General features: G+C 46.9%; 1 protein-coding gene across 1 annotated transcript; it reads left to right on the top strand.

Annotated features, from left to right (window-relative positions):
* Positions 1 to 223: 223 nt before the first annotated feature.
* LOC119387050 (uncharacterized) lies at positions 224 to 12,590 on the top strand. The gene is made up of 9 exons (XM_037654351.1): positions 224 to 483; positions 594 to 668; positions 779 to 826; positions 934 to 988; positions 1,059 to 1,148; positions 1,219 to 1,276; positions 1,396 to 1,462; positions 4,150 to 4,273; positions 12,269 to 12,590. The coding sequence occupies exons 1-9, from the start codon at positions 405 to 407 to the stop codon at positions 12,378 to 12,380; spliced, it is 708 nt and encodes a 235-aa protein (XP_037510279.1). The 5' UTR covers positions 224 to 404; the 3' UTR covers positions 12,381 to 12,590.
* Positions 12,591 to 14,542: the final 1,952 nt, after the last annotated feature.

The raw sequence follows: 14,542 nt of genomic DNA, 5'->3' as shown, positions 1-14,542 counted from the left end.
TTTTTTTTTTTTTTTCGTAACAACAAAAAGTTGATCTCGAAGGCCATGCTTCTGCGTGTTTAAAGTGCCAAGAGGGAAAGCACAGAAGTTAGGTGACGTTACTTGTTAATTTTTTGTTATTTCTGACGCAAATAAGAATTTAATTTGTTCATTCCATTGTTTCACAGGGTGCCACGCATCACGAATTTATATGACGTCATTCTGTGACGCACCGACGCCGACGCGACTGACGCGACGACGCGACCGTGAGCAGCGACTGCTACAGCAAAAAGCAGAAAGAGGTTGCAAGATTGAGCGAAGGCCTGGGGGGTTGAGGGTTGCTATGCTTCATTGGATTTAAACAGTTTACACGCTTAAGTGGCCCGTTGTGGAGCTTGAGTATGCTTGCATTGTAAACCACCGTCATGTCTAGCGACAGGAGTGACGGCTTCGCCGCTGCCAGGTCATCGAGCATCTTCACTCTCCTGGAAAATGCTGAAGCGGGTGCGTTCGACGCTTGTCTTGGTTGTCTCTGTTAGCTGACACGCCTTCAGAACGTTCATTGTTCGTCGCTCGCATTGTTTGACGTGTTATCGACTGACTTTTACCTTCAGACCGTGCGGCCGTGGAGCAGGATTTTCGGACGCTGCAGAGAAACTCAAATCCACGGAGTGAAGAAATCTTGAGTGGTAGTAGTTTATACTGTTCTTGAATGGCATAGCGCAAAGATTTGACTGTATTCTCGTTAACGTTCATTCTTATTGTTGTTTGCTTTTGTTTGTTTTTTTCTTTTCCACAGCACAAAACGAACTCTGCGCTTTGAAAGCACGACGAAACCGTGCTTTAGGTAAAGCTACACTTGAATTCCTTTCATACTTCACCCTTTTAAGCTTGCGCCATGCTTTAGTGTTTCATACTTGTTCTGAACGAGACATTGTCTTTTCAAAATCCCAGATGAGCTTGGCACATGCAAAGCAGCGGTTAACACTCTCCAGGCTCAATGTGAACAGTAAGTTTGGTGTACGTTTTGAGAACGTGTCCACAACTTCATGCACCAATGAATGATTCTCACGGTGTAGGTTTGTGAAAGCGAATGAAGGAGTTTCTACGAGGATTACGGACCTTTCAACGAAAATCTTTCAGGAAAGGCGTTCAAGGCTTGAGAAAATGTGAGGTTTATCTCGCTTACAATGTGTCTTCGTTTCGTATGGTGACGTATAGTGTTTGTGCTCATTTCAGAACCAGTGCTGAGCAGTATCTCAGTGGAGTTCGTGAAGCTCTGGAAAAAATTGTATGGGTGAGAAAATGTAACTTCATCTAACAGAACTGAGCAGCATTGATACTAATTATGCTTTTATTGCTTGTTGGGAAAACACTGAATTCATTTGAAGCACTACTTTTTTTGTGTGTGTTCAGACCCCAGAAGCACTTGAAAGGTTGGCAGAAGCGCTGAAGATGCAAGTGCCGGAGTTAGAGCTGCGTTGTAAGTGAGCCGGAATTTGAACTGGCAATTGTACTAACCATTTTTACACAGTTATTGTGCATGGGCAACGTTCAAGATGGGGGAAAGAGAAGCTTCACGGCAGGTTATTGTGGAGCTACACATCCATCTGTATGGTTAATTCTTCAAATAGGGAATAAAAATTGAAGAGCCATTCTGCTCTGGAAAGGTAGATGTCTAGTGAAGATGCTTAGCACACAATACATAGGGGACACAAAATTTCGAACCATAGCCGATCACACACCATGCAACTAAACCAAAATGTCTGTAAAGACCCTTTTCAATTTAACATATGCTCCTTTAAAGTCGGCCATTTGAGTGGCATGCGTCTTTTGCCGTGATATGCGCAGTCTAGTCTGGCTTGCTGCATCCGCTTGGCATTTCATGAACAATCTTAAGGAGCCATCTGAGCAGCATGCGTTGTTTGCCGCATTCACCGTTTCACGACACGCATCATCTTGTCTGGCATGCGCTTGGGATTTCGTGCACAATCTTAATTGGGGTATGCTGTCCGTGTGTTCCCTTCTTCAATTTTGGGGATTTTGGATTTAGGATTTAGTTGCAGGGTGTGTGATCAGCTGTGGTTTGAAATTCTATGCTTCACTGGTCACGCACTTTCAGAGTAGAATGGCTCCTCAATTTTGTTAATGCTTGGGAAGCCTCGCAAGTAATGTGGCCGTAAATGTCCCACTGTGCTCACTTTGCAGTACATTTTCTTTTGTTTGCAGTGATTTCCTAGGGAATGACTTCTTCAAGTATTGCAACTTTTGGCGTAAGGTCACATCAAATGGTGTGTTCACCATTCCACTTCCCGGATTTGACTTGCTTTGTTTTGGTCGTGAGCACTAGCAGTATTTTGCAGCTGTTAATTGCAGAAATACAGTGCACTGCTCATTCTTTGGTAAATAAGCTCAGATCTGTGACATCTTCCATTTCATAATTACACCATATTTTGCATAATAGACTTGGTCTAATGTTGCGTCCAACTACATGGCATGTACTGTCGTGCTCAGTATGTGCTTGCGACATGGGATCACGTGCCCGAACTAGTTCCGATATTTCGCACGGGCCCAGTTGCCCTTATTTCCACAACAATGCTGCGCTAAATGCTGTTCTCTCATTTGAAGAACAACATATAATTGTTAAAAGGTGCCCTGCAACACTTCTTCAGCATGGTCGGAAAACGCTGATCGGTAGTCGAGGCTCCTGAGGACATGCGAGTGAAACATTATAGCACAGCATGCGGCCCTGAATTTACAGTCAATTCTCACAGTCAGCTAGAAATCGTTCCCTCTTCTTTCTACAAATGATGTCATATACCCAAATTACCATGCCACATATCCAAATTTCACGGCATTAGCTGATTTGAGCACCGTGAGCTGCATAGTCGCTGCGGCCGCCGCGGGAAGCCGCCACGTGCCCGCGTGCGCCCTCACAATCGCACTGAAAGTAAGCTGCGAGTTCTAAAAAAAGAGAAAGAAAAGGAAAAAAAAACTGTTCCAGGTCATGACACGCGCATGACGTAACTTCTTTTCCCCGTGCCATTCCTCCCTGCTCAGCTTCCAGTGCGCTCGTCAGGACAAGAGAAGAGAGAATGCAATTGCAGTGTGCGGCAAATTTCTGTAACTCCACTCATACTTGACCGATTCTAAAAATTTTTATGGCGGTCAATTTGTTGGGCAATAAACTCCTTTAATGAAGCCATTCGATGGTTACTTGGAAAAGTGTTGCAGGGCCCCTTTAAGAGAATTCGATGCTGTGGTGGTTGGTTCATAATACTAAACTGCAGAGAGCAAATTAGGTACGGGACATGGACTAACACCACACACTACAAGCGCTAGCTCGAAACTATCTTATTGTGAGATAGTTGTGAGTAGGTAGACAATGAAGATAGTTGAGAGTTAGCGTTTGTCCTGTGCTGTGTGTGTTCTTTATGTCCCGTACTTAATTTGCGCACTGCAGTTTATTAACATATAATTGTGGATATATGAAGTCATGCACGACCTTCGGAGCTTGTTTGGCCACGATCTTTAGCGTAACAAGTCATACTGAGTGCAGTAGTACCTATGTTGCATGTGGCGCTCAATTTTATGGCCGCGTGTGCATGCAGCGAGAGAAGTCAAGCCTTCTTGTTTAAGAAATGAAGAAGAGAAAAAAACTAAAGTAGGCATCTGCAGATTGGGTTGGCCACTTGCCCTCCATAACTTGCTGCCTTGCTCATGTAGCTGGTGAATGCTATCAGCTTCCAGATGAATGCTTGTTGTTAAAGGTGATGAAAGCTACACCTAATAGAAACTGTGCATTAAGTGTGGCGTACAACAGCATTCAACAGGGGTTTGGCATGAGTAACCACTTATGGTCCGTTCAGTTCTCACCTTTGCGTGGTACTTTGTATTTGCGTAGTGGTGCCGAGGAGACAGACAGCCCTCGTTTTGCGCTACGAAAGGTAATGTGCAAGCTATTATTCAGTGTTAGAAATGCATAGCTTTTTTGTTGAAACTGTAGAATTCTTTTTGTGTGTGTGGGCATTATTTTATGCCTTTTGCAGGTTTTCGTCACTTGAGAAAATATGCACAGTCATCCCATAAACTGTTGACACAGTCTATTGCGCGTAATGGGACGGGTAGGGAACGGATAAAGTCTCATTAGATTTTTTTTTGTCTTTGCAGCTGCAGACTTGGATGCAAGCCTACAGTGCAAGAGGTCCGAGCTGGACCACTTGCAGGCGCAGAGCACCGACAACAGCTTGGCAGGCGATGTCACATTCAGAGCGGAGGAGCAGCAAGCAATACTGTGAGTCATGTTTCGTATCATAATGTTTGATATGAGCACAGACATCACTTCCACATTGCTGCCTTAAAATAAATGGAAGCATGAAAGAAAAATGACTTCTTGAAAGAGAAACCAAATTTAAATATCAATTTAAGTTACAGTGATATAGTAATGCTTAAGACCGTCTCAAGTGCCAATATGTATTCTCGCCAACAGCGCTTTCGTAATCGAGATGTTAAATTATATGCAAGGCAGGAAATGACTCTGGCGGGACATATCAGTAGTGGCTCAATAACATAGTGTGTATTCGGCATATAGTTCTTTCACTAGTACTGAACCACTCGGAATAAAAAGACCATTGCAGTGCGTTGTAAGACAGAATAAAATGCCAGCTATGCATTTTGATTTAATTCTTGGAGGAAATATCTACTTGACATTATCCTACATATTGTGCAAACCCTCATATAAGCAACTAGTATTTCCTTTGAGTAACAGCGACTAACCTCAAAGGCTTACCGTATTTACTCGCATAATGATCAAATTTTTCAAAAAGAAAAATTGACGCAAATTTCGAGGTGCGATCATTACGCGGGGTAAATTTTCCGTGAAATAATATTTTGAGCACCGAAAATGCATACAAGTCGCGTATCAGAATTCTTACGATAGCTATCATGAACATAACCAAAAATAAAAGTAGAGTAAGGCTTACCTTTGTAATAAACGCACACATTATGCAGGAACTACATGCATTGCATATTGCCCTTTAATTTTTTCATTCACCGACCCCCTAACTTTCATTCAGAGTCTGAAGCGTCACTGGCGTTAGTGTGTTCGCCGCATGATTCCCTGTCGGAACGGGGCAGTGTCATCGCAGTCCCGCAGAAGGTTATCTTCCGTTCCGTTGAGCGCGTTCGATATGCCTGTCTTCTTGAAGCTGTTGGTGACCACCTCGTCGAAGATGCTACTCCACGCTTCGACCATCCATGAGCAAAGTGCTTCTACGGACGGTCTCCTGATTTTCCTGCTTGGCGTGAAACAATGGTCGCCCGCCGCCATGCACTCTGCGTACGGCCTCCGAACGTTGTCCTTGAACGGTTTGTTCAGTGATATGTCCAGAGGCTGCAGCAGTGACGTTTGACCCCCAGGGATCACTGCGTGCTGAGCTTAACGAGCGGCGCACGGACACTGTCGACGAGATGGACTCGAAAGCTATCCAGCACAAGAGCAGAAGCGCTCCTGCTCTTCGTCCCCAGACCGTCCTGATCCAGTCTACCATGAGCTCTGCCGTCACCCACCCTTTCACTTGAGCGTGGATGTGGATCCCACGTGGAACGTTTCCCTTTGGAATAGTTTTCCACTTTAGAATAACATACGGCAGCAGCTTCCGCCCGTCTGCCATCACTGCGAGCATCACAATGCACCGCTGGTTCTCCACACCACACGTTTTTACAAGGACACTCCGAGCACCTTTCTCATTGATGGTAGTGCTTCGAGGCATGTCGAGTGTCAACGGTGTTTGGTCGGTGTTGCCTATTTGTGTCAACAGGAAGCCATTCTTCTCGCGTATTCTTGTGACAAACCTATGGAAGTCGCTGACTTTGTCTTCGTACGCGGATGGGAGTCGCTGGCACAATGACGTCCACCGCCTCAGCGACAGTCCATTCCGCCGCATAAAGCGTGTCGTCGAGCCGGAACTAGCGCGGAAGTCCTTTGTGGCAATTCCCAGCCTCTGGGAAAGTGTGCGCGCCTGCGTCCGTATGATGTCTAACGACACCGCACAACCGTCTTTGCGCATGTCCCTGATGTATTCGAGGAGTGCCTTCTCAACATGAGGGAATTTGCCAGTTTTGGGTCCACGGAAAGCCCGGCACGTGCTGTTGGTAGCCATGAGCTTCTCATGCTGATTTTTCCGATACCTAATTCGTATTTCGTCGACGCCGAAATGCCTGCCGGCAGTACGGTTGCCATGCTCGAGTGCGTAATCAACCGCCTTCAGCTTAAACATGGCAGTAAAACTCTCATATCACCCCATGGTGAACTGGCACAAACAAACCACAAAGCAGGCTACCACGTTACAGAATGGTAAAAAACGCGGCGATGGGTGGCGGTCAACGCGGCTTTTTCAGGAATTATGGGAATGCATCGGCAGCTTGTTGCTGAGTGATGAGAACAAGTCAACCAACACGTGGCTTGCCGCTGAAACACCACAGGATATCAAAACAAACATGGCTGCTGACGGAGCTAAGCGAATGCCTTTTTCACTTCTCGTGAGTCATGGAGGTCGTGAGTGTGTCACGCGCGTCAGAACAGTTTCTTCCGTCGAAATAATGAATTATTTAGTTTAAATCGGCAAATTTGCGGCAACAACATAGCCATGTCCGCTTTTAGAGGACAGAAACAGAGACGGGCGTGTTCAGCTGCCACAGACATAGAAACACATGGCGGGCATGTGGTGAAAACTACGGCATCTGTCTTTACTGCTATCCTAATACGGCACGTTTCCGCCAAGGGTTGGCAAAAATTGGGAATCTGTTTGGTGTGTGCAGTTCACTTGGTGAGTCTTGAAGAGTTATTTACATAACATTCGACAGATAGTAGACATGATGATCATCAGCTAGACTTGGCACACGACATATCGCTGCGGCAAGTTCGGGGTGTAATCATTACGCGGGAGGAAAAAATCGAATTTTGACGACAAAATTTAGGGTAGCGATCATTACACGAGTGCGATCATTGTGTAAGTAAATACAGTATTCAGTTGGTGCTGAGATCACAATATTCAGTAGCGGGAAGCAGAAACTCAACATGGCCACCATGTTTAAGACACCACGCTTGACAACTATGCAGCGATACAAGTGGTTGAAAAGTTTCGCAGCTTGCGCACTTCCATTTCATTAGTTTTATTAACTTGTACTGCTTTGAAGGATCCTTTATTTGCATAAAAGCTAGTGGGGGCTCATTGTCTGCTCCAAAAAGACACTCGTAGGGGGCAGGGAAACACGATATCATGTATTAGTCAAAACATTAACGACATTACGGCAGCAAGAAAACTCTAAAACAACTTCTAAGAACCACTTTCACGAACCGCTTCCGTACCGGTGCCACTAACCCTGGTCCCGGCGGACCACACACTGCGCGCACACGCACACTTCACGACAGTTCCCCGGCAACTCCCCCGGGCCGCTCGCTGTGCTGACTCATGAACCATTCGCACATGGTGGCACGTGCGCAGTGGTGCTTGTCACTGCTTGCTATCACCGCTGCTGTGAGTGAGGGTGAGGGTTGTTATCCGCGATGCCCACACATTCCCCCCCTCAAACGAGAAAGTTCGCGCTGATAGTCTCCACTGATTTCCGTCTTTTCGGCCTTCCACCACTGTTGTTGGGCTCACCGTGAATACCGCCTTTTCCGGGGCATTGCCCAGAGCCTTGGCCGGAGCCCTTACTGCTGCCTTTCCTTGGCCGCCTTTGCAGCCGCTGGCTTTGCCTTGATGGTGAGTGCCTTGCCTTCCTTGACCACGATCTTCGTGGCGTCTTGTGTGGTCTACTCGGTTGCAGTAGACTTTCCAGTGGTCTTTATCGTCGTCGCTCTCGTCGCTGTCCTCGTTCTCGCCTGTAGCCGCTGCAACTTGTCCTACGCCGCTCTCTGCTTCGACAGAGACGCTACATTTTTGCGGCTCTGCTCCTTCATCGCCATCGGCGCTTGGTTCTTGGGCTCCGCTCGCAGCCTCTTCCGACAACGCGTTGTCTTCCGCAGCTCCCCCTTCAATCCCATGTGCCGGGCTCTCGGCGTCCACCATTCTGTCGTTTTCCAGTACTCCTCCTTGCCGCCTTGCTCCGGCTCTCCTTCCACGGCCTTCTTTTCGAAACATTCTGCGGCTTCTTCGGGCGCGTCAGAACAGCCACCGGTCCGTTTATCAAATAGCTCGCCACCGCCCAGAGCATCGGAGGGTACAGCTGACCCTACGTCACCTTTATCACCGCTCGCGCTTTTGCTCGTCGTAACACCTTCCACATTAGCCTTGAGCCAGTCTTCAATGGTCTCCTCGTTCAGCGCCAGCGCACTCCCTCGAACAACAAGAATCGCCGGTTCTTGACCAGCGGCTTGTTCATGCCTGCATTCTGCTTTCGAATCGGCATCCCACGCGGTGTTGGCGTCGGCAGCCGTGGTAGGTGTCGATGTCTCCGCGCTGGTACTCTCTCCAGTAGTAGTAGCTCGGTCCTCCTCGTCCACGTAGGCGTCCACATCACGATCGTTGCTGCCGGCAATCGCAGCTGGCTCGGCCCCGCAACCAGCGTCCTAATCCGCTCCAGCAGCTGCATAGCCCACAGTCGGGACCACAAAGCACTTCGCTGCCAAGTAAGCTGCGGACGCGGTGTCTCCCCGCGCCGTGCAGAACGCTGCCGACGCCAGGTCGAGGCGCTCCATCGTCTCAAGAAGATTCTTGAGAGCAGCCTCCATTCTTGTTGGTAGCAGACGTCGCCGATTACACGTTGGGCGCCAGTTGTGGGGGTTCGTTGTCTGCTCCAAAAAGAAAACACTCGTAGAGGGCGGGGAAACGCAATAACATGTATTATTCAAAACATTAACAACGTTACGGCAGCAGGAAAACTCTAAAACAACTTCCAAGAACCACTTCCGCACCGGTGCCGCTAACCCTGGCCCCGGCGGACCGCACACCACGCACACGCGCACATTTCACGACAGTTCGCCAGGAACTCCCCCCGGGCCACTCGCTGTGTTGACTCATGAACCATTCGCACATGGCGGTACATGCGCAGTGGTGCTCATCGCTGCTTGCTGCAGCGACGAGCACCATTGCATTGACGATGCGTTTACTTGGTGCTGCAGTCTAACTTTGCGCCAAGTAAACGGCCACTCTCCGCTGGCTTCCCTGCTGCCGCAGTTGTGTGCGTTCCTTGTTGGTGCTCAATAACGCTTTTTTTTGCTGCGTGTTTGCATCGTCACTGTCTGCGCACGTGGCAAGCTTCCACGGTCTTCTGAAGACAATCTGACGTCTACACTGATGTCTGCGACGTGGGACTCTCCGATTGTTGTGTATCGTGGGCACGATCTAAGCATTGGCCACGCATGGACGCACCAAGCATGTATGTATGTGCGGACGTGTCCCAAGGTAAATTCTACTGCTGCTGCTATCCTGTGCATCATGCCTCAGACCTTCGGGACATCATGCCGACGTGTTTTGTGCCCGGGTGCACCAGCGGGTACAGAAAAAACCCCGAGAAACGCCACTTCTCTCCGCCGTCCGACCCGCTGTTACTGCAGAAGTGGGAAAGATCCTTTCCACACGTGGACAAAACTTTGGGAAAGACGTGCAAGGTGTGCGATGTTCACTTTCAAGAAAGCGACATCCTGAAGACATATAAAGTGCGCAGGATTCCCTTCCTTCTGAAACATTGTTGGTGTTGGAGAGGGAATACGTGAGCGGCAGCCTTGTTTACCCGTCCAAAAAACATTTCAAATGTGTGAGGAGTGTGGAGTGAGTCATCAGCCAGGAAACGAAAAATGATTCCTTTGGTGACCTCTTTTGGAGAGTCTTGGATGCCAGAAAGGCACCAGCTTTGTTGGTTGTGAACAGCACTGCAGTGAATTTACTGCAGAGTTGATTCACGTCTACATTGTAACCATTTCTTTGCAAGACAAAAGTGTCAAGACAATGGCAGTGCCATTGTCTTGACTTGTGTGATATTCAAATGCTCGTGACAAGTGTGCTTTAATAAAGATACATTTCCCATTTCATAACTTAAAGCCACTATACCTGTGAACTAGTGTGTGATCGTACCAAGTGTTCTTGTGTCAATATATTGATGTTTTCCTATTTCTTTCCACAAAATTTGCATTTTCTGTTTGAATGATCCTAAATATTATCCACTGACAGACATACAGAAATCTGAATACTTGAAAAGAAGAAAGTGCACTGGTTGTTATCTGAACAGAGAAATCACGTCGTTTCAGTTGGATTTTCAACGAGGGTCTTAAAGCAAAGGCTCAGTTTCAACTTGCTTTAGGGCACGGCATGCTAAGGTGCTTATCGCGGTGTAAAGTTAATGTGTAGAGCGTCGAAGATCCCATGCTAAGCTCACGAAAACGGCTTTTAAATAACTAGCAGCAGAAAACAGACGGGTCGCAGCTTTTACTGAGGCTTCGTTGAGACGTAGCTCATACAACTGAGCTCCAAATTTTGCTTCTAGTATCTGAAACAAGAAATTACAGGGCGGCGAAACGGCTCTTTAATCGACAAGTGCACGCCTAGCACCACGCTTACGCGAGCTGCTGTTTTTACCGAGGTCCCGGAAAGATGTAGCTCGTGTATCTAGGCCTGACATCATACTCCTCGTGCCTAAAACAAGAAGTTGCGCTGCAGGGCTCTTTCTTCACCTGAAATCGTCATGTAAACGCTGCATACCGAGCCTAGCTGTAGCAGAGAGCCCTTGTTTGCTTGGTGCAAAATTCTACTGCAGTGCCGCGGTGACGAGAACTGCAGCCGGCCGCCTGCTCCCTGTAGGCGAAGCGGGGAGTTCGGAAACTGAAAAAGTATCTATGAACGTTGGCCCAGCCAACAGAGAGCGCCGTGCGAGAGAGAATGTGTGAGAGATATAAGACGCATATGTGGAGTGTTGCGCATCTGCCTCGGTGGCTTAGTCGGTAGCGCGTTGGGCGCTTATTGTCGCGGACCGAGATGTCGTAGGTTCGATTCCCAGCTGCGGAACATTTTCTTATAGTTTTTTCTTTCTCATCCGTTAGCGTCCATTTTAGCAACATCATTTTCATAAAACTATCGTGCTAAAAAATAAATAAAGATTGAGCAACCATTTTGATCAAACAGAATGTGCTAAAAATAATTGTTCCTTTACTTTTTGTAATAATAAAATATATATAGTGAAATATATAAAAATAAAAGAACTATAGAGGGTCTACAGAAGTGTGCTTTATGTGAAAATAAATTTCAGTGGATGAAATCAAATAGTTTAATCGAGCAAAGGCAGGAGGCAACACTCTGCACTGCACATCTCCCATTCGTTGGGCCTTACTGAAGCTGAAACATAGCTCAGCCTTGGCCTTTTGCTTGAAGAAAGGTATGTTCTTGGGCCGCAAAAAGGGGGCAATAGGGTGGTGGTTGTTGGCCTTCAAGGTTAGAGGCAAGTGCAGTCGGTGCAAAGGAATCTCTACCATCACACGCCTCTACAGTGACCTCCTCGCTCCCCTTTCTGGGGCATCTTTAGGAAAAGTGATGACTAAGCTTGGCACATCACCGCATTCACCTTTCTGGTAGCTTGCGTGGTTCATGCTGAAATGTCCACGTGATATAAAGGCATGTACCAGTAGCACAGATCTTTGGGCTTGTTGGTACATAGTCATGGTGTCGGTTTTATTTCTTCACTCTTTCTTTTCCGTGCCGTAGCATGCTCGATTGAAAGCATGTATGCTGTGCTTTCATGGTAAGGACTGTGCAACGCTCACGAAAAGGACAAAGGACGGAAGAAGTGCACACGCAGCGCATGTCGTGTGCACTTCTTCTGTCCTTTGTCCTTCTTGTGAGCGCTGCACAGTCCTTACCATGAATCGATAACAACTAGCTCACTTTTCGATTCTAAGTAGTATGCTGTGCTTGTTACGACAGAAAACATGTGAGTAACGCTAAGGAATACCAGGTGTGGCAGTGAAGCACACACCCAACGCATTACACTCAAATCTCTATATAACGAACACGGATATAACGAAATATCGGTTTTAACGAAGTAAATGAAGAATATTCTTTCAATAGACACAGTGTTAGGAATATACGTTTATAACCAATTTTCGGATATAACGAAGTTATTCTCGTGTAAGATGTCACTTCGTTACGGTGAGGTTTCAGTGTATGCCATTCTTCCAACCATTTATGTGTGCAAGATCCCACATGACTTAACGAAAAGTGCATTGCCCTAATTTCCACTGCTGGCAGGGCCGAATTACATTGTTTTTTTGTGTGTTGCTTTCTCTTTCACATTTCAGACAAATCTTCAGAGAGGAGGACAGCAAACTTCAGTCTATGCTGAGGCATCTCACATCGCAGAAGCAGCTCTTGAAGGAAGAGGTTGACCGTCTTTCACGCCTCGACAGTTAGCTCGCCAGAAATGACCAAGCCCAACATGCCAAAGAGCCTGTGATACTGCCACCAATCACATTTTCACTGGTGTACCTTAATTTATAGTCATATACTGGACCTTGCTGTACTATTTTACTTTCTATAGATTGATGTAACACTCTACTTTTACTTTACTATATGTCGTGGCAAGTTACCACGATGAATGAAATAAAACATTCCAACCAAAAATTCGAGTACTATCGCTGCTTGCTCTCAGAAAACATGAAAAGGCTCCCCAATGCATCACGTCACTGATAGCAGTGTGACCTTTCTGCTTAGTACATTTACTGACCTGCATCCCGTTTCCGTAGCTCTCCTGAATTCTCATTATGCTAGTCACTTCAACGTCCATAGAAAGAACGAACTAGAAGACATATAAATGGCGGTCCAAAGAGAAGTGGTCTGAAGCGCTACTTTAAGAATTACACGACATTTCGATTTGTGTCATCGAAACAACACGGCTTGTCTTACTCCTTGCTGGCAACATTGTACTTATGCAGGCGCAGCCACTGTTACAGGTAACATGGTGTGAGTGGCTGCGCTCCTCGGACCACCAAGCGGACGCCGCACGATGTATTGCGGCGCAAGTGCAATTGGCGCCAGAGGCAGAGTTAGCTGCGCGTCATCTGCTACGGTTCCTCTCACTTCGCCGCACGTGCAATCTAGGTTTCGCCGCTCGCGACGAAGTGAGAGGAACCGTCGCAGATGACTCACAGCTAACTCTGCCTCTCGCACTGATTTCACTTGCGCCGCGATACTTCGCGTGGTGCCCGCTGTGGTGCTCTGCAGAGCGCGGCCACCCGCTTTGTGTTACCTCTAATAGTGGTTGCGCCTGTACAACCTATGTACCTGCGGGGTTCAGGCATGCCACGCCCTGTTTTTCAGTGTTATACCCCCACTGTCCCACGTCACTTGATGTGTTTCTTGTGCCTATGCACTGTGTTGCTGTACAACTCTTGCATGAACAAGGTGAGTCTACGTCGGCCACGTTACGTTTGCATAGGAATCGTTCAGCACATAATGGCACTGTCATCCTGCTAAACTGCTGAAAGGAAGCATGTGCAAGAATTTTCACTATTAAGTTCCAAGCACTAATATCGTCGGCACGAGTTGCCACTAAAGATACAGTGTGTCCTACCACGTGATAATGCAGAACAAGGGCAAAGCAGAAATTAATTTTGGTAGTACCACTATGGAAAGAACTTGACAAGATCTTCGAACATTTTCAGAAACAGTTCTTTTAACACCTTATACCTCATTTCTAGCACCCCTTCAAAGGTGAATCTGTACAGACTCAACTAGTATGCTACTATTATCAACTTTCCAATCATTATTACCCTACTCAAATCAACATTTTTCTCCTTGCTTTACATGCCTAATTTACGTCGTCTTTTGCTGCACATCAATAATATTCCCACAAATATCCTTGGGTCAGTTCCTATGGTTTCCAAGACCTGCGATTTGGACTCCTCCTGTGGCAGCAATTTTCCATGTGGCATCCCAAAGCATCTTGCATTAGGTGGGGAATGCACTCGGGTTGGGGAGAAACACCAGGCTGCTAGGGTTCCTGTGCGATGCTTGGAGATATAAATGCAATACAAATTTGGTGGCTGGCATTCCTCATGCCATTGAACTCTGGCTGATTGCTGGAGGGCCTAATGCACCTTGATGCATTGCAGGGATCCTCGCTACCGTAATGTATTGGTTCAATGTCTCCACCTTCCATTGGCGGCAGAAAAGGTGCCGACTGTGACACTGCCAGAGTATAGCATATCAATTGCACAGCTCTGCACGATTTACTAGTAGGTACCCGACAGCAGTTCAAGTTAGACTCCCACAGTTTTGTGGCAGAGTCTATGCACCATGGGCCAATCCTGACACATTAGAAGAGGTCCATACTTAGGACTGTGCAGCACTCGCAAAAAAGAAGGACGAAAGAAGTGTACACGACGAAGTTGTGCACTTCTTTCGTCCTTAGTCTTTTTTGGGAGTGCTGCAGATACCTAAGTATGAATCCATACCAACTAGCTCAGTTTGCTATTCTAAAACCAGAAGAGGTGTCAGTTACTGGTGGGCAGGAGTCCATGTATTCAGTAGGAACAGGGCCTGTGGAGTGCTTGTACATTCACTTTGTGCTACGT

This window comes from Rhipicephalus sanguineus, chromosome 3 (genome assembly GCF_013339695.2).
Source record: "Rhipicephalus sanguineus isolate Rsan-2018 chromosome 3, BIME_Rsan_1.4, whole genome shotgun sequence".
In the NCBI taxonomy this organism is placed as follows: Eukaryota; Metazoa; Arthropoda; class Arachnida; order Ixodida; family Ixodidae; genus Rhipicephalus; species Rhipicephalus sanguineus.
This window is presented reverse-complemented; position numbering and strand designations above follow the sequence as displayed.